Source organism: Amorphotheca resinae, assembly GCF_003019875.1.
Source record: "Amorphotheca resinae ATCC 22711 unplaced genomic scaffold M430scaffold_4, whole genome shotgun sequence".
Lineage (NCBI taxonomy): Eukaryota > Fungi > Ascomycota > Leotiomycetes > Helotiales > Amorphothecaceae > Amorphotheca > Amorphotheca resinae.
Window position 1 is genome coordinate 2,222,651 of NW_020194474.1, and position 19,182 is coordinate 2,241,832.

Below are 19,182 nucleotides of genomic sequence, written 5' to 3' on the forward strand. Positions count from 1 at the left end.
AGGTAGTGTTTCTATTATACTACCTATACTTAACTATAAGGGACTAAGAGACTATATTAGCCTCTACTCTATTATTAATTAGACCTTATACTTTCTTTACCTTTCTCTAGCTATCTTATACCTTAATAGTAATAAGAAGGCGTATCCTTAGCTACCTTTTATAATCTAACTACCTCCTTTTGTTAGAGAGGCCTAAGTTAATTAAGGCGACTATCCTTAGGCCTTCTCTTTCCTTAAGTTAGTACGCCTATTAGCCCTCTTAAGGCAGGCTAGGGCTATATAGCCCTTTTTTCTATAGACGTAGTAGACGACCTCTAGGCGTGTCCTTAGCGTAGACGTAGACCTATAATCCCTTATATAATACTCTTTTTCTCTATACTTATAGTATTCTAGGTATAGGCCTAGGTTTAAGCTAGATTATAGTAGCGTATTATTAACGCCTATACTAAGGTATTAAGAACGCGAGTCTTATAAGCCCCCTTTTTTTCTTAAATGTTCCTTAGACGTAAAGTAGCTCTACTAACGCGCTAGGTACTTACTACGTCCTTACTAGTACTCCTTAGATAAGGACCGACTCCTTTAACGACTCGTGTATTTACTATGTCCTTACTAGCGCCCTCTTGTATACTTGTTGTTATTAGAATCCTAACCTACTATACTTCTCTAGATCTAAGTTACTACTATAATAAGTTCCTTATAGGTCTATAAAAGCTTGTACTTAGCGACCTTAACTTAAAGCTCTTACGTTAGCTTAGTAAAGAGAACATTTATCCTAGTCTCTTTAGATTCAGAAGAGAGTTGTTCCTTATTACGTTTCTAGGCTTTTACAAGTTGTGCCTACAGCCTTTTGACTTAACTAAGCGTTACTAACTCGTCGCTAGTATCTCTTACTCTCTAATCCTACTCTTACCTAACTACTATATAGCTTGCCTATATCGTGGCGAGAGTTCCTTTACTAGGGTTTCCTTTACTAGTAGCTCTTCTTACAAGAGTCCCTTAGGTGTCTCTTCTTAAACGACTAAGTACTATAACTATAACGAGCTACCTCTTTAATAAGGAGAAGAATTAGAATGTTAGAGATTAGTATTACAAGTAATATAGTAGAGAATTATAGTTAAGTAGCTAGTAAGTCGTAGTATACTTTAATTTAAATCTAAACTAATTCTTACCTTCCTTCCTTACCCCTTACTCCCTAAGATATATATATACTACCTAAGAACCCTAAGTAGCCCTAGCGTGCCTACAGGTACGCGGGGCCCGCGTATTCCTGATCCTACCCCTTTAAGTCCCTAACAGTACTATATATAGTAAAGATTACGATTCTTAAAATAAATAAATAAAGGGATAGCTAAGTTACTAATAGTATATAGTAGTAGAATTAAAGCCTTTAAAGGATCTTTAAGAATTCGTTATTACTATAAAGACGTACTTAGTATAACTTAATGTATTATATTATATATTTATACTAATCTTTATACTAATCCTCTTAATTCTTCTTTTTTTAAATATAACTTACTTCTTTTTTTAAATATAACTTACTCTTTTAAACATTTGTATTATTAAAAACTACTTCTTATAATTATAATATTATATAATGTCTTTATTATCTACTACTATATTTATTCTTAATTCCTCCTTAGCTACAAACTTATTTAGTAATAATACTATTACTAACAGACCTTTACTAAATACTATTAGCTAAAGAAATTAATGTTTCTAGTAGACTAAAGACTAACATTACTAATTCCTTACTTAGTAGCTATAGACAGATTAGGTAGCTATAATAGTAGGTTTAAATAATACTAATGTAGTAAAACAGCTAGGTTAAGACATAACTAAAAGATTAGTATACTAGTAATAATTCTACTAGACTACAAATTAGTATACTAGTAAACTAGTAGTTATATACTAGAAGTGTTTTATAATACTTGTCTATTCTAATTTAAGAGTACTTATAACTAGTACTACTACTCTTATAAAATACCTAACGTCTAAATAATGTGTTAACGTATTTATAAGTTAAAGTTAAGGCTTATAAAGACAACTCTCTCTTTATAAGGCTGTTTTATTATCTATAACTATAAGTATAACTAGTTAGTATAAAGATTAGTATAAACTAACTAGTATATATAGTCTACTACCCTTATAACTAAGGCTTTTTAGGACTAGGTCCTTAAAACAATCGTTTTTTTATAACTCTTTTTCTAGGCTATAAAAAACACTAATCTCTAACAGCTATTAAAGCTATTAAATCCTTGTTTTTAATTACTATTAGTAACAACTATATAGACCTACTTAATATAGCGCGTTACCTAAGTTAAAGAGAACATACTTGTAAACCTAGTACTAGGTAGTAAGGTAGCCTTATCTCTTAATTATTAGTTAAGTCTTATACGCCTTTTGTTTATAAGCGTTATAACATATTATATTAATAAAGACTAGGTACTTTAAGAAGAGTTAATTAGGTTTAAAAACCTACGTAATATTTATTTAAGACAGGCCTTAGTAACAGTTATTAATAATTTACTAACAAATCTTAACCTAACTAGTTAAGTAATATTAATTATAACTAACAATACTAGTAATAACTATACGATAGTAGATAAAATTAATTTATATCTTAAAGACATACTAAAGAATAGTCGTTTTCTTAATAAGTAAATCTAATATATTCCTTATCTATTATATATTCTTTAGCTTACTATAAAAGCGCTCTTAAGTATAATTTAACTATAACTAACAAATAAAACATTTATTTAGGATTAGAAGAATAAGTAAGAGATAGACAAGCTTAAAAGGATATAATAAGTAAGTAACTAAGGTATACTATATATACTAGTAAAGGTATAGATTAGTTATAATTTTTATACTAATCTTTATACTAATTAGATATAGATTTAAAAGCTTATAGTACTAGTTAACTTAAGTAAGTAAAGACAAGAACATTTTAAATAGATTTAAAACAGGCTAGCTCGTAATAATCTAACACGTCTTCTTTAATTAATTATAGACGTAGCTACTTAATAAGACTCTACTGTTTTAATGTTAATTTAGGTAATAAGACTTTAGAACGCTATTAACAAATTTTATAAAGATTATATAGTAGTATACTTGTTTTAGATATTAAGCGTTAAGTAAGATTAAATTAGATATTTAATTAATCTTCTTTACTTATTTAATTTTTTTATAACTACTATTAGTAAGATAAAGAGTATTACCTTACTATATACTCTATAGATTTATAACGAGTTGTTTAAATACTTAACTAAATCCTACTATTAACTAAAGGTAAAAGTTAATTAAAAACTATAGGTTTGTATTCTTATCTAAGGTATTAACGCTACTAAGGCTAAACTTAACTAATACTATAATAAGATATATATAGATCTTAGTAGTATTTATATAATAAGTATAATCTTAAACCTAAGGTTAAAATTAAAGACTTTTAATCCTAACTATTATTAGCTTAATTTTAAAGTAAAGGATTAGTAATTAGAGTTTAAGAAGTAGTTTTATAAACTATACTAAAAGAACTATCGTAATTACATAAGAAATTCTAATCGTCTTTAAATACTCTAAGAAGTAAACATAGATACTATAGTATTAGTATTAGATTAAGATTAATCGTTAAGTATAGATATAGTAGATAATAAGGTAGATATATAGCTTAAGATAAGTAAGTTATTTTATACTAATCTTTATACTAATTACTAACTTAAAACTAGAACCTAATAACTATATACTCTTCTTAGTTTAGTAGTAGCTTAAGACTTGTCTCTTTAGCCTTATAGTAATAGCTAGAGACTTACTTTATATTCCTCTTATAGGCGTTAGTATTAAGCGCCTCTTTAATTTTTTATATAATATATATAGCTATTATTATAGCTAACTTAAACCTCTAGCTATCTATACCCTTATATTAGTTTTTTTCTCTTAACTTTAGAAAGAGTAAGGTAATAAGCTTAAAAGGATACTTTCTAATACTATTAATGTTAATAGTATAACTAAAGAAGAGATAGAAGCTAAGCTAAAGAAGTAAGAAACATCTGTTAACTTACGTCTAAAAGAAGTTAATACGTAAGTAGTAGATTACTATATTAGTAATAAAGAGAGAGAACTAAACTAGCCGGGCTATTAAGTACGAACACTATAAATATAAAGACGCCTTAATACTATTATATATAAGAGGCTCTTATAGGCTTGTTTTATAGCTTAAGATAATACTTAAGTACTCTTTATGTCTATACGTAAAATATATAGTATATAAATAGTAGAGCGTAAGAAGAGAAATACTACGTAAGATCTATTAATCTACGATCTACTAGAAGACCTTAAGGATAAGGACATTCTTAAGCTAGTAGTTAATAAAGATTATAATAGCGTAAAGTCGGTTTTACTAACTCTGTCTTTAAGATCTAAGCTAGAGACTCTTAAGGGTATTAATATACTAAAGAAACAGGTATAGGAATTATAAGATAAAAGATCTATTTTAGATTACGTAATAAAGTAGGTAAGGACTTAAGGATAGTAGAGCCTAAGTACTAAAATAAATATATATAAAACTATTTTAATTTATTTATTTTATAATTGTTTAAACTTAGGATAACTATACTAATCTTTATACTAATCTTTATACTAATCTAAGTAATCTTTATACTAATCTTTATACTAATCTTTATACTAATCTTTATACTAATCCTTATACTAATTAATGATTATAACCTTAGGTATTACGTAAGTATAAAGGTACCTTAGTACCTTAGGATACACTATACCTATAAGTTAGGTCTACCTTATAGGTTAGGTCGTAGATTTATTTAGGGACCTATAGGTTAGGTCTTATTCACTATAACCTACCCTATAGGGTCGGTACCTAACCTATTTAGTAGGGACCTATAGGTTTCTACGCAGCCTAATTGTAAGAAAGCTTTAACCTTTAAATCATAAAAGTGGTCACTAACCTATTCTTTTAGAGCCTACTCTTCGAGCGTTGGAGACTGGTATAAGGCGATGAAAGCTTGTTAGGGCAGCTTTTGGAAAGGACTCGATGGATTTTAGGTATGCTTTAGCAACTAGCATAACAGAGACATAAAAACCAAAATGCTTAAGATTTTCCGGAATGATCAAATAGGATATGAAATCCCGGAGTTGTTATTCTTAGATAACTCATGACCTATCAAATTGCTCTAGTATAAAGGTCGTATATACGCGGCATGCCATGGCTGTGCTCTGTATGCAGCTGTGCTCTGTCTGTATGCATCATCTATCTAGGTCTCAATCCCTGACAACGAACCGCGAGAGCGCGGCGCTATGCCGAGCTCATTCATCTCTTACGGCTCGAGACAAGGTCATCTTCCTGCAGAGCTTTGCCGGGGACCGTGTGATAATGAGCCAGGGCTGTCAAACTTCGACTACACTTCAGTAGCTTTACAATGTTCAGTATAGGGAAATTTTGGGGGGGGGGCGAAAAGGGTACTTGGGTCTTTTATCGAGGGTTTTTCTCTTTGTATTTTCTGACAAAGAGAACAACCGGAGCACCACTTGAAGTAAAGCGGTCTTACGACCAAGTTCTTGAAGGAGAGAAAGAGGAGGAGAGAGGGATAGGAGTTGGTAGAGTAGGGCGGCACGCAACAGTGTAGTAGTAGTAACAGCCAAGATCATTCATTGCTCAATTCAGCAAAATCATCGAATCGCAGAAAACATCATGGCTCGAAGAAAAGAAGGAAAGAGGGTTATTGATAACTTGACAGACAATGATATATATATATATATATATATATACGCAGCAAGACCAAAGAAAATAAATTTCTTCGACCACCAGCGACCCAAAACTTAAGTTCTATGCATCCACCGACAGGGAGTACATATTTTTCTTTCTTATAAAAGTTCAAGATAGTATATAATTTGAATCATGTTGTACGTTTACCACGTGTGAAAAGAGGAAGTGCCTTACCTATGTACCTACTACGTACGCAGTATAATATGTAGAGGGAGGGAAAGAGAAAAATACCCTCCCTAGGACAGGTCTGAAGGCACAGGATTATGTTTTGAATCCGGCTTGCTTGTGTAGTATTTATTGTGCAGGGAGTTTGTCTGATGGAAATTTAAAGAATTGAAAAAGCAAAAAGAAAAAGAAAAATTTCTGCGGATAAAAAAATGAAACAAATTGAAGACTACCCGATTTGAACGGATGACCCTCTGGAGATTCCTAGATGACTCTGGAATCAGAAGCGCTACCACTGCGCCAAGTCTCCTTATTCGTTGTAAGTTTCAAGGGTAAGAGGGCATAAAAACTTGGGGTGCGAAATCTGGGAATAGAAAAAAAAAAAATCACTTGCAGCATTCTTCAAGAAAAGGGGTTTCAACCCACAAAAAGAAAATAAAAAGGGAAGATAGTACGTTCTGCCATAGCTCATGTTTTATAGCATGATAGAATCTCGAGGATCATAGTTTCTCCTGTCCTTGTCGTCTAGCACATTCTTGTGATCAGACAACGGGAGGCCATCTGCCGGCAGTGACACTGGATATCTACAGCGTCATGACAAAAATAGTCTCTATGCCTGATACCTTGCGGACCGCATAGGACCGGAGATGGATGGTATCGATAGATGGTGTAGAAGGGTCTAATGATACTGGCAATTTATAGGGGAAGGGCGTCGTGGTGCTGTAGGCACTGGGTGCTTGACGCTACAGACTTGCGGTTGTAGACAGGAGGCCCCAACTAAGAGAACACTTCGCTGGTTTTTCAAGGATGTATTCCGACACTCGTTCAAGGATTTGTTTAGTTGATGAAAGAACTCAACCAGGCCAGGCACTCGCACCGGCATTGACCAGACATGCGCAATCGTCGTAGCAGATGTAGCAACAGCACGTGATGCCGAGACGTCCAATAAGGTACAGTGTATTGTCTGGTAGGAGTAGATAGCAGATAGCAGATAGAGATACCTCGAGATAGCAGATAACCGATAGCAGAGCGAAACCGGCGATACGGTGGCGGGCGCAAAGATCGCAGCGGACTCGGGGGGGGGATGAGGCTGGTGCTGCGGCTCTTGAACACCAGCCTCCCGGACATCGGGCGCGTTGGCCGATTCATGCGATGCGAATGCGGTGGAAGGGGATGAGGATTCCAGAACACGGCGAGAATATCTCTCAGGTAAGAATATTGGATCAATATTGGAATTCAATGCGCCTAAGACTGCACCCGACACGTTTCCAGCACGCAGCAAGTCGTCTTTGTCTTCCAAGAGGGCGGTCGGACTTTCACCGGGACTTGGGACATGACTCGTCATCCCGCCCCCCGTCTTCTGCTCTGCTACTGGGTGAACTGGCACGACTCCCACAATCAGTAATCATCAGAATCATTTACCTAGGTATTACAAGTATTACAACAAATCATCATCACCAGAATGCGACGTCGTTAATATTGATTGACGCGCCCTTTTCTTCTCCGGCGGTCCTAGGCTACGGTACTTGTGATTTAGCTCTGGGGAGTTGGAACAATACAGTCATCGCACCAGCCCCGATTCATCCGAGGCGGTATGATGTATTGACATTGTTTCGATTATCATGGTGTGAATGGTTCTTCTTGGGTTATTTTATTTCAATTTAATTTCATTTAATTTTCTCTTTTGTTTTATTTTATTGTTTTTTATTTTTATTTTTATTTTTATTTATTTTTGTTTTTGTTTTTTGCTTTTTACTTTCCTTTTCCTTTTCTTTGCCCCCCCGGCTCATCCCTTCGTGAACCAACGAATGATAGAAATTCTCGCGGTTTTCTCCTTTCTTCCCCCCCGTCTAGCACGATAACAGGAAACGGCTAAACCGCCCCTGGTTCGAAGGATCAGCGACCGCGTCGACCTTCTACGCCGGTTCTAGAAGGCCTCTAGAGTCCAGCGCCTTGGGCCCCCCTCTTTCTGAGCTTTAAGCATCGCGCCTTTTGCCGTTTCCCTGGCCTTAACGACTTAACCTTACCCATTACGCATTACCCTCTGGTCTCTGTGCTTTCGCTCACCTTTCTCTTCTCTCTTTCTCTCTTTCTCTCTCTCCTTTCTCTTCTCTCTTCTCCTCTCCTTTCGCGCTCTTACTCAGCCCTCCCCATCCCTCCCTCTCTCTTCCCCCCCCTTTCCTCTTCTCTCCCTTCCCTTTCCTTTCCCGTAACATATACACCTTTCTTATACACACACACCACAACCACAACCACAACAACTACACAACAGTATACGCATATCATATCCATATCAACTCAACCTCTCCCCTATCCCTCCCTCCGCCAAACTCCTCCTCCTTCATCCGCCCCCTCTTCCCCCCCCAAACCATATATGTTCAGCGCATCCTTCTTGTGCCCATCATCTTCGTAGCGCAGACGAATATATCCCGGTCATCCTTTGTCGTCGAACCAAACCCCCGGTCGCTACACCCCCCGTAGTTCGAAGACCAGTATCATCCATCCATCCCTCCCTCCCTCCCCCCCCCCAATCCGCCTTTTGCGCAACGCCGACTCGAGTCCTCTCCCATGTTCCACCTCGCACGTCCGACTCCCCTCGCCGCCTCCACATCTCGCAATCGTTACACCTGTAATTGCACTCCCAGTTGCAATTGATGTGTCGTCCATCCTTGCCTTTCCCACGAAGTCGTCGATCCCCACCCCCGCTGGGCGAGCGCGAGAGAGAGCGACAGAGAGAGAAGGGTCCCGCGCCGCCGCCATCATCGCTCGACCTCTGCGCACTACAACGCCGACTGGTAGAGAGGTAGGTACCAGATACCCTCCTACGGCGGCTCCTACGGAGGGGGCCCCAGGGAAGACTCTCCCTCCATATCGACCTTCTCTGCTCTTGCGAACTGTCGCCATCCCGCCGTGTGCCGCCATCCCGGACGGGGTTCCCATCGACGACGACCTTGGACCTTGGACCTTGGAAATTCCTCGTGCAGAATCCCGATAAAAGAAACCCTTTTGTGCGACGCGGCCTGGACTCGTCTGAGGACCGTCCCGCGCGAGCCATCCATCTGTGTGCGACACGCGCCGTCGGGCCCAGAGTTCTCGATCTTGGTCCTGTCGCTGTCCCCCTCTTCGCACTCACCTTTCCGAGGACTGGTCGCCTCGACAATTCTCCTGCTGGCGAGCGGCCGCCTTCTTGCTGGGCGTCGCGGTGCGCGAAGCAGTCATGGACTACACAGCATGCAACGTTGTCTACGTCGATCGCGCGGCCCGCGAAGATAGACTGGTGACGAGAGAAGACTCCATATCGCCCGCTCTCTCCGTTGATGCTGCAAACCACGTTGAGGAACATGCGCCGTTTCCTGCGAATACTGCCCTGGGTGGCAATCTGCAGGCTTTGCTCAAGACATTCAGTGAAGGTTCGTCTCAATCGATCCCCTCCCCGTGAATCCATTCCGTGCCTGGCTGACCCCGCCCCCTGCAGTCCATGTCTGCTCTTCCGGGAAGTCATGCGTCTCCAAACTGTCCGAGTTGAACCAGGCCTCGATCGGTGAATTAATACCGACACTGGTCCTGATAGACATACCCGACGAAGACCATCTAGACGTCCCGCCCTCGAGAGAGATACGAGCGCCTTCTCCCGGCTCGAGATTACAAGTTGATACGTTACAGGAGGAGCCCGACATAATAGACGCATATGGGCTTGACCTGCTGCGGTGGATAGCCTCTGAGATCCAATATCACAGCTTATCCAAACTGGTAGTCCCGATTGCAGTTGTTTCGACACCAGATCCTGCCGATGCGGTTACATCCCGAAGGAGAGCCGACTCGAAGCCAGAAACGCCTCAGATCAGTTACGAATCCTTCTCAAATACAAAGAAGTCGGCGGGGTTCGCGACGCCGCTAGATCAAGTTAGGACCATAAGATACCTGGATGTGGGAGCAGTAGATGTATTGACGAGTCCCTTGTTACAAGAGCGGTTACCAAGCCTGGGGATTCACGCATACCGGGCACATAGGGATGCATCGAAAGATCAGAGGGCATTGTTAGAGATCAAAAGGGGGAGAAAACGGTCTTGGGTAGGAGTGGATGATCAAAAGCCTTACGCATATTTACGTGAGGCCATGGTCTCGGGGCTAATGGATGGGATTTGCAAACTCGGAGGGGATGATCAACCTCTTAGCCATATGCGAATATCAGTGGCCTTAGATCGCCAGCAGAAGATTGCAGAGGCCGTCGGGTCGTGGCACTTCTCGGCGCACGAATTCACAGACGACGAACTTCTTCATGCAGCATTACTGATGCTACAACATGCGCTCGCGATGCCAGAACTAGAGCGGTGGCGGATATCGACAGGTAAGCAAGGAGATATCGTAGCCATGTCTCGGATACGGTGCAATTGACGCATGCTGACACCCGATGCAGAGAACCTTACCGGATTTCTACTTGCTTGTCGTTCGGCGTACAATGCCTTTGTCCCTTATCACAATTTCCGCCACGTCGTGGATGTCTTACAAGCCGTCTTCCACTTTCTCGTCCAGCTAGGACGTCTCCCACAATACCCAAATTCAGATCCAGCTCAGGAACCCGCGCCGTCACCTGTCGCCGCTCTCGTAAGACCGTTCGACGCTCTCACACTGCTGATCACTGCCATTGGCCACGATGTTGGCCATCCTGGGGTCAATAATGCTTTTCTTGTCACGCTTAACGCTCCTCTCGCCCAGTTATACAACGATCGATCGGTTCTGGAATCGTTCCACTGCGCCGCGTACTCTCAAATCCTTCGTCGCTATTGGCCAGCAGCCTTTCAAGGGGTCGAGATGAGGCAGCTGATGATCAGCTCGATACTTGCGACCGATATGGGTCTTCATTTCGATTATATGAAGAAGCTCGGCTGGATGCAAGAGAAGTTGCATGCAAATGGCGGTAGCGGTACCGATGGCTGGAATGGCCGACTCCTCGAGGAGCAGCGGGCGCTTGTTTGTTCTTTGCTAATCAAGTGTGCCGACATCAGTAATGTGGTATGTTGTCTGTCAACGGCAAAGGTTTTCAAGCTAATAATCAAGTATAGGCCCGGCGCTTCGATGTCGCATGCAAATGGACGATGATATTGACTGATGAATTTTCACGCCAGGCTTCGATGGAGCAGGACTTGGGCATTCCTTCCGCCTTATTTGCGGCTCCTGTCCGGGAGATTGTGGAGCTTGGGAAGTCCCAGATTGGCTTTATGAATATGTTTGCGATTCCTCTCTTCCAGGGAGTGACCGACGTCATGCCTGCTATGGAATTCACCGTTGAAGAACTCCATCGGAATAAAACCGCGTGGGAGAAAAGGATCGAGGAAGAGCAAGCAAAAACAAGACAACACAGTGCTGATTCTGCAATGGACGGCAGGTTATCCCCACGCATGATGAGCCTGGCAACACCTTCTGATGGAAGTCACCAGAAGACAAGTAATGTCGCTCAGGCTACCGCAAGATCAGGTAGCGATTCTGAATCTAGAATCAAGGCAATGCTCGAAAAGAGCCCCTTCTCGCCATCCAATGGTGGATTTGACAAGTCCATGGAATGCGGGCATGATGGGTCATCACCAGGACTCTCTACGGGTAGTCCCACTGACTCCAATCCTTCGCCCAGCGAGGTTACACACAATCAATCCTCTCAAAATTCCTTAAAACCTGACCAGCTTCACCTAATCTCCCAAACCGCTAGCGCCCCTGGTAGGCTGGATCAGCCTGGCACAGACGCAGACCTGCCCCCTAATGGAGATGATCAAGTCAATGGTGTCGATTTCAAACTTTCTCTGGCTACTGATCACGTAAGGGCCGACGGGGCAAGGAGAGGCCGAACCGACTGCAAGCAACGAAGCAGCGATACGACCGAAGGTAGCAATTCCGCTGCTGGAGATTCAACCTGGCATGCTACGAGCGCGGCGACGAGTAAAACGCCCATATCGCCCAGTACGCAAGGAACCAGCATCATGAGCGAAGACTCGGTAGAAAAGTACAACACGCCTACGGGCACGAGTCCATTAGCCAGCCATGCAAGCCCCATGACGGGCTCTACGGTTTCGACTCCGGGAGAGCACGGTCCAGAGGATTCATACGTGAGACATGAGCCGCATGAGGGCAAGGGCGTTCTGATGGAGACGGTGCGACATCTGAGGAAGAAGCCCAGTAGGTTCCGTATGAATGGACTGAATTTTTGGAAGAGGAGCAAGAGCGCGAGCCCGCCGATGCCAGGCGAGACACGGCCTGACAAGCAGGTCGTGGGTGGCGAGGACGAAGGGGGTCAATGGGGTACGAGGAGACAGTGTTCATGAATGCCGACTTTGGGAATGCGATGGGTTACGGAACGGTGGGGATGGTTTGTAGGATTATTGTACATGGTACAGAATGTCCCCGCTGTGGCACGCAATGGACAGTGATTTATGAGCACGGCAGGCAGACTGGCGGAGTGGCGTTTTTGGATTCTTGGGGCACACACAACTGCTGCTTGATCGGAAGGTGTTGGGCATACGAATGAAGTCATGGGCTATGGCATGCATGAATATCAGGATGGATGGGACCTGTTACCCGGTTGAGAGGCAGATGGAGGGTTAGAGGGGTATATATATATATAGGAATACGCGGCTTTTATGTTCGGGTCGAATTGTCGATATACACCCACAACGAACGATGGATTTAGCTTTTGCGCCTGGAACAATGCAGGCCGTGCAGAGCTAGATGCAGTGATAAATCAAGAAACTCTCCAAACTTCTCTGTACCAGTACATGACTTTTTGTGATGTGGTCAATATTAAGACTTTGTCGTTTCTAACCTAGCCCCTATTCTCGATGCCTTCTTTACTCACTCACTCAATTCTCCCCCTCCTCCTCCCCCTCCCCTTCCCCCTTCTTCTTCTTCTTTCTTCTTCTCTTCCTCCTTTACACTCCTCCCCTCAACCCACAACCCACTCTTCCCACCCTCCTTCCTCACGACCCTTAAGCCCTCAACCCTCATCCCCTTATCAACCGCCTTACACATATCATACACCGTCAACGCGGCTACGCTCGCCGCAGTCAGCGCCTCCATCTCTACGCCCGTCTTCCCATCACACGCCACCGTAGCCCTGATCTCAATCTTTCCATTCCCATTCCCACTCCCTCTCCCCTTCCCATCATCCTCCCCATCCCGCTGCCCTGCCGCATTTCCCTCGATGAGATCAAGCTCAACCTCAACATGCGTAATACCAATAGGATGACAAAGCGGGATCAACTCAGCCGTACGCTTAGCAGCCATGATCCCAGCGATGCGAGACACGGCCAAAACGTCGCCTTTGGAGAGCTGGTTTGCGCGGATGAGTGGGAGTGCTACGGGGGTCGAGAAGTGGATCGTGCAGTGCGCGGTGGCGAGGCGGGATGTGGGGGCTTTGTGGGAGATGGATACCATGTGCGCGCTGCCCGTGGGCGTGAGGTGGGTGAGCCGGAGGGGTGGTGTGGTGTCTTGGTCTTGGTTTTGATCTTGGTTTTGGTCGGGGTCTTGGTCGGGGTCTTGGTCTGAGGGGGCGCGAGAGGGAGGGGGAGGGGGTGGTTTGGTTGAGTAGGAGTGGAGGGAGGGGGGGAAGGAGGAGGTGTTGGTGATGGTGGTGGTGGCGGGTAGGAGGAGTGGTGAGATGCGTTGCCATGGGGGCGTTAAGAGGGTTGGTCTTCGTGAGGAGTAGCGGGACCGTCGATGTTGGGAGGGAGATTCACCTGGGGAGGATCAGTAAGACGGAGTTTTTTGACAAGTTGCACAATCCCATCTCACGCAGATGATACATTCGATGGTAATTCATGAATTCCAATTATATGGTATGTAAATCTCCATACATATGAGTGTTCATGCAGAAGATATATTCCGTATGCTGATACAGACGCCACTGATGCTCCATTTCCCAAAAAAAAGAAAGTCATGTCTCCGTAAATGCTTGCAAGATGCGACAAAAGAACCTACCCACCTATCAAGATCATCGGGCGATTCTTCATATTTTCCAACTCGCCAATACCCGCGTGTTTCTCCTTCTTCCTGCTGACGGCCAGTCCAATGACATCCAACAGTTCCTGCTCGTTTGGCGTCACTGCCAAAGGACCAGAGTTCAGGCCTTGTCGCCGGTCTCTCTCGAGTTGCTTCATCGCCTCTAGGGCTTGCTCATCGATCGGATTCCCGTCGTTCGACTTGCGTAGGATATCTCTTAGGGATACTTCTGCATTTCCAAAAAGACAGACTTTCAGATTCCCATCGCTGGTTATCCGCAGCCTGTTGCACGTCCCACAGAAATTATGCGTCATGCTTGTGATGAATCCCATCCGACCCATAAATCCAGGGATCTCGTATGTTTTGCTGGTGTCGTTCTTATGGTCTTGCACCTTTCGGAGGGTGGGGTATTTAGCACGAATTATATCCAACATTTCCTGATATGGGAGCATCTTTCCCTCGCTCCATTTGTTGCCGTCGAAAGGCATGTATTCAATGAACCTGACCTCCAGATCCTGTTCCTTCCCGAGCTCGACGAAGGGGATGATTTCCCGCTCATTGAGGCCCCGCATCACCACGCAGTTGATTTTCAGCTTGATCCCGGCTCCAAGCTTGTTCATTTCGAGGATCTGCTTGATGGATTTCATGACCGCATCGAACCCTTTCCGTCGGGTCATGATCTGGAACTGCCAGGGATCGAGGGTGTCGAGAGAGAGGTTCACGCCTGTGAGCCCAGCTTCAACCATACTGTCTAACTTCCGATGGAGAGAGATGCCATTGGTCGTAAGGCAAAGCTCTCGCAGACCCTGGGAGCGGAGAGACCCAATTTGGTGCATTAAAGGGACGATATCTCGTCGTACGGTCGGTTCACCGCCCGTCAACCGGATCTTGGTGACGCCCTGGGAGACGAAGACGGAGGAGAGGAGATAAATTTCGGGAGTGGTGAGGAGTTCAGCTGGCGGCGACTGAGGGACCCCCTCCTCCGGCATGCAATACAGACATCGTAGGTTGCATTTCTCCGTTATGGAGATCCGCAGATAGTCGTGTTGGCGCTGGAAGGTGTCGGTGAGGAAGGCTGAGAAAGGCTTTGCGTTTTTGATTGCCTCGCGGCGGCTGGCCGTTGGCGAGTCTGGCGGAGGTTGGTGACTTGGATATTCTTGAACCTCTGGTGCCGCAGAAGCAAATCCTCGACCCTGTCCGGTGTGGCGGCACAGCGACAGTCGCTTGGCCCTGGCAAATGCAGGTATCCGATCTGCTCTTCGCAACGACGAGGCCATGGTTGGGCTTTGTATTACATTCAACCAGGAGGCCGTTATGTAGGATACGATGCCATCTTCCACGCTGCCACGCCCTCTTGTCGCTGTTTCAAGGTGGAGGAGAGAGAGAAGTCCGGGAGAAACATGACGGACATCCTCTTAAATACATAGAACGGCGGTAGGGTGGGGTTAGTTAGATCGATCCGCTGACGATCCCCGCTTGACAAACCTTATCTTATCCGACAACAATTGAGTTCCTGAGGCAACGCTGACTTCAACGCTGAACACTGTAAGGTAAACAACATCAGAGAGTCAATGACTCGATCCACCACCAAGATGCGCTTCTCACGCTCCCTGAAGTGTAAGTATGAAGTCTCTTCAACACCCCTTAAGTGTCTTTCTGACGCTCCCTAGCGTCTTCACAATCCCTTCCAAGTCCCAATGGCGAGTACATTGCAACAATCCTTCCGGCCAAGCTCAGTGTTCGAGCGACGCGTTCTCTCGAGATTATACGTGTCATATCCCTTCCTCCAGAACTGGCGGCGTCTGTGAACTGGTTTCTCTGGTCGGCATCGTCAACTGCAATCCTTGTGGCCTCTGCCGCCGAGATTCGAGTCTTCTCGGTAACAAATCCCCAATTCTCAGCAACCATCACCAACCCCACATCAGGGACTGCGAAGGCTGTCTACGTCAGGTTCGGAGCGACTGACGATGAAGTGTGCGTATTTTCTGATTTTGGGTTGAAATTATCTATCTTCAGTCTTTCAACATCCAAATCTGTGGATATAAACTCTCCCAAACTCTACAGTCCGGGTGTGGCTGCGAGGGGAATCTCATATCGGCCTGGGACACTCAACATGGCCCTCCTGACGAGAAGTGGCGGAAAGGACATAATTAGCATCCATGCCCGGGATACACAAGAGGTTACGAGATCGTGGTATTCTGATACTGTCGATGCCCAGGGCCTTAGTTGGAGTCCGGATGGAAGATGGATAGCAGTCTGGGAATCTGCCTCACAAGGACATGGGGTATGGATATACACCGCAGATGGCCATCTATATAAGACTTGGAAAGGGCCCACTCCCGTAAACGAAGATGAATCCGATCCGACGTTAGGAGCTGGTGTAAAACTGTTTGATTGGAATGAAAGTGGATCTCATCTGGCAGTTGGGGACTACAGCAGAAGGATCACACTCCTTGCTGCGCCATCTTTTACAGAGTCCATGAGTCTGCTTCATAATACTGTTATAAAGCCTGCAGATGCACATCAAGTACAGATAGATACCCATCTCAGTGGTTGAAGGTTACTGACATTCACAGATCTGGCAAGAGCAGGCCATTCCGTCACCAACTGGATTCGCCCGGAAATTTACACAAGCAACTCAAACAATCTCTCCGCCAACATCTGGCTCATCTCCCAGTGGCGATTCGAATTCGAAAACAGGGACAAACATCCTGACTTTCGATAAATCCGGCACGCTTCTGGCGACTAGAACCGAAAATATGCCAACCACAGTGTGGATATGGGACATTGGGACCGGAATGTTGCGCGCAGTAATGATATTTCACGACCCTATTGCAAAGGCCACCTGGCATCCTACCATTGACGAACTATTACTAGTCAGATGTGAGGGAGAAGAGAGCAAAGGTCTTGTCCATATTTGGGACCCCTCATGGGAGAGCCCGAAGATCATTGATTTCGCGTCCCAGCTACCTGGTGGTAAATTGCTCGGGAAGACAGTAGGTCGGTGGCTGAATGCCGAGTCCTCAGCTCCTGCGATCTTCTTTAGCGATACGCAGGATTACATCCTGGCATCAATCTCCGGGCCAGATGATGGGGACCTACCTTGGCAAGAAGCAGAGACACGAGGCTTCGATATATACGGGCAACAGGAAGAATCGCCCTTGAACCTCGTGGCAACCGATGAGAAGAGGCCTAATGGCAAAGTGACAATTGATGCGTTGATGGAGGAAGACGATCTGACGAGAATGAGTAGCGGAAGCGATGAGGTGGATGATACTTTTCGATTTCGGAAATTCGTCGAGCCGGCTCGCAATTCCTAAGATGCATGAAAAAATACTGTACAGGTTCAACTCGATTTAGTAATGCACGGCATTCAAGCCGTCTGAAAGCTCGCCCACTTGGCATGTGTGATATTGTGGCTTTCACTTCCCAATGTTGATGTAGGGCCGCTCTGCCCAAGAATACGAAGTCCCAAAAAGGGGTGCAAAGTGGCCGCTATGATATGCTGCCCGCGCCTGTACCTGCTCGGACGCCTTGAAATGCAAAGTACCCAAATGCTGCCGTGGCCGTCTAAACCTGCTTCGGAGGCATCCGAACGAATAGCGAAGTCTTTGTTTTTTTCTCTAGGCAAGCCTCTGTACTTCTGTCCAGTGATTGGTCCTGGGCATCAGTTTCTTGGCCTCTAGAAGAGCGTGAAAAAGAGTGCATCAAACGAAATACTCTGGTAGTACCTCTGATGGCGCTTCCCTTGCGGCCACGGGAAGTTTCTACCCCCCTTGGATCAATTTCGCGGATATTGTAGCTTTTTCTATAGGACATTTATAGCACGCAATATGTTGGTGAAGACGCCGCTCTTGCAGTATAGCAGACTAACTATACATGCGAAATTCAGCTTATAAAAAGCAAAGATGCAATAGAAGTTGCAGCAGGTTCTTTTTTTTTTGGATTGGCTAGTGGGCATTGATGCTTTTGATGTAGGTTGCTCGGGCGTAGCAGTGGTTCCGCTCCTCGAAGCTTAGTAGTCTTAGGGTCTGCTCGAGCTCGAGGGTTATGAAATCTCCCTGGAAGACTTTGATTCACCTTGCTCGTCTTTGTGTGCTGTTGGTAAAGGCGGTGGTGAAGCGCATCCTAAGGTAAGGTACCTATTATCTACGCCTATTCCCGCAATGCTGGACACGCGTTCCTTGGTACCGTCAGGTCAGTCGTGTTCACAGTTTCCCAAGGTAGTAATCGCTTGTATTTCTACAATCCTTCTGATCATCTTGGCATGAACATGGATCGAGATATTGCTAGAAAAGAATGACAGCTCATGTCATCTTTACGGCCATATGATGGATTTTACTATGCGTCTCATATAATACACCCGTCCTCATTTAAGGGATTTCCTCATTACTCTGCCTCTTTTTCTCTAACTTGCACGTCCTTTTCAAAACCGACAGAAGTTCAACCTCTAGACTAAACACTGAAGGCTATGGGCATTTTCAGGAGCCTTCGATATGCCATGAACTAACTGGCAGAAAGACAAAGATAAACGGGGAAATTGATATAGCGCCTGCCACAGTTCCGGAAATCCCATGGCATATCAAAGAAGTCTGGTCCCGAGAACGGATACCGGGACTAGGCGGGGCTTTCTTGGTACCAAAGTCGTCACGTCCCTGGGATCTGGATCTGCTGGTCACGGCGATGGAGACGAAGTCCAGTAGTCCTTGATTACTCCGAAATACCCCGAGGGGTTGAGGCTGATTTTCACTATCGAGCCAATCCCGCCATATGGATAAAACATGACAGGAGGTAGATACGAGGAATTGATATGAGCGAGACTTGATATGAAGGCTTGATACTAGTCTGTGCCGTAGGAGGCGGAGGTTATTTAGGTGTCGCACCGGACGACCACTTTGACAGAGGGTGACGGTCTTGAGAAACATCGCCGGCTTTGAACCAGCACTTTTAGGCCCAATAGCGCCCCAATAGTAACAAGTCCATGAGGTTTCTGGTCCTGTTGGCTCATAGGTCCATCGCACGCTTGCTCGATAGTTTCCCCGTGGTGTCCTCGATCAAAATGCCAACTCGAGTTACTTGGTACAAAACACACCTACTTGGCGGGCAGCAGAAGCCACAAAGGGAAGAGCCTCGAGATCTGCGTGTTGCACCTGAGTAGCTGGAGTCGTGCCCCTCATGGCCCAGCCTTCCCAGCCCTTCCCAGCTCCCAGCTCCCAGCTCCCAGGACCCCTGTGGCGCAGGTGTGGAGTCGG

General features: G+C 44.7%; 5 protein-coding genes across 5 annotated transcripts; 2 read left to right on the forward strand and 3 right to left on the reverse strand.

Moving 5' to 3' along the window:
• Window positions 1-6,623: 6,623 nt before the first annotated feature.
• On the reverse strand, window positions 6,624-7,289 carry M430DRAFT_274891 (hypothetical protein; the record flags this gene model as incomplete). The annotated part of the gene is made up of 1 exon (XM_024865626.1): window positions 6,624-7,289. One exon carries the CDS (start codon window positions 7,287-7,289, stop codon window positions 6,624-6,626), a length of 666 nt encoding a protein of 221 aa, XP_024722734.1.
• Window positions 7,290-9,161: 1,872 nt separating this feature from the next.
• M430DRAFT_99844 (hypothetical protein) lies at window positions 9,162-12,258 on the forward strand (the record flags this gene model as incomplete). Its single annotated transcript, XM_024870226.1, has 4 exons — window positions 9,162-9,354; window positions 9,420-10,292; window positions 10,362-10,957; window positions 11,008-12,258. The coding sequence occupies 4 exons, from the start codon at window positions 9,162-9,164 to the stop codon at window positions 12,256-12,258; spliced, it is 2,913 nt and encodes a 970-aa protein (XP_024722735.1).
• Window positions 12,259-12,328: 70 nt separating this feature from the next.
• Window positions 12,329-15,300, reverse strand: M430DRAFT_41323 (hypothetical protein). The gene is made up of 2 exons (XM_024867470.1): window positions 13,914-15,300; window positions 12,329-13,668 (listed from the first exon to the last, which is right to left on the reverse strand). The coding sequence occupies exons 1-2, from the start codon at window positions 15,205-15,207 to the stop codon at window positions 12,785-12,787; spliced, it is 2,178 nt and encodes a 725-aa protein (XP_024722736.1). The 5' UTR covers window positions 15,208-15,300; the 3' UTR covers window positions 12,329-12,784.
• Window positions 15,301-15,522: 222 nt separating this feature from the next.
• Window positions 15,523-17,250, forward strand: M430DRAFT_18133 (hypothetical protein; the record flags this gene model as incomplete). Its single annotated transcript, XM_024863798.1, has 3 exons — window positions 15,523-15,547; window positions 15,601-16,457; window positions 16,507-17,250. The coding sequence occupies 3 exons, from the start codon at window positions 15,523-15,525 to the stop codon at window positions 17,248-17,250; spliced, it is 1,626 nt and encodes a 541-aa protein (XP_024722737.1).
• A 945-nt stretch (window positions 17,251-18,195) lies between these two features.
• M430DRAFT_227503 (hypothetical protein) lies at window positions 18,196-18,980 on the reverse strand. The gene has a single exon (XM_024864760.1). It carries the CDS (start codon window positions 18,853-18,855, stop codon window positions 18,412-18,414), a length of 444 nt encoding a protein of 147 aa, XP_024722738.1. The 5' UTR covers window positions 18,856-18,980; the 3' UTR covers window positions 18,196-18,411.
• Between the last annotated feature and the right edge of the window lie 202 nt (window positions 18,981-19,182).

Bases quoted from the DNA above. Each gene is read 5' to 3' on its own strand.
- M430DRAFT_41323 (XM_024867470.1), bottom strand. From the start codon at position 15,207: ATGGCCTCGTCGTTGCGAAGAGCAGATCGGATACCTGCATTTGCCAGG. The intron at 13,669-13,913 runs GTGGGTAGGTTC...GATCCTCCCCAG, and splicing joins TCGCCCGATGATCTTGATAG to GTGAATCTCCCTCCCAACAT.
- M430DRAFT_227503 (XM_024864760.1), bottom strand. From the start codon at position 18,855: ATGTTTCTCAAGACCGTCACCCTCTGTCAAAGTGGTCGTCCGGTGCGA.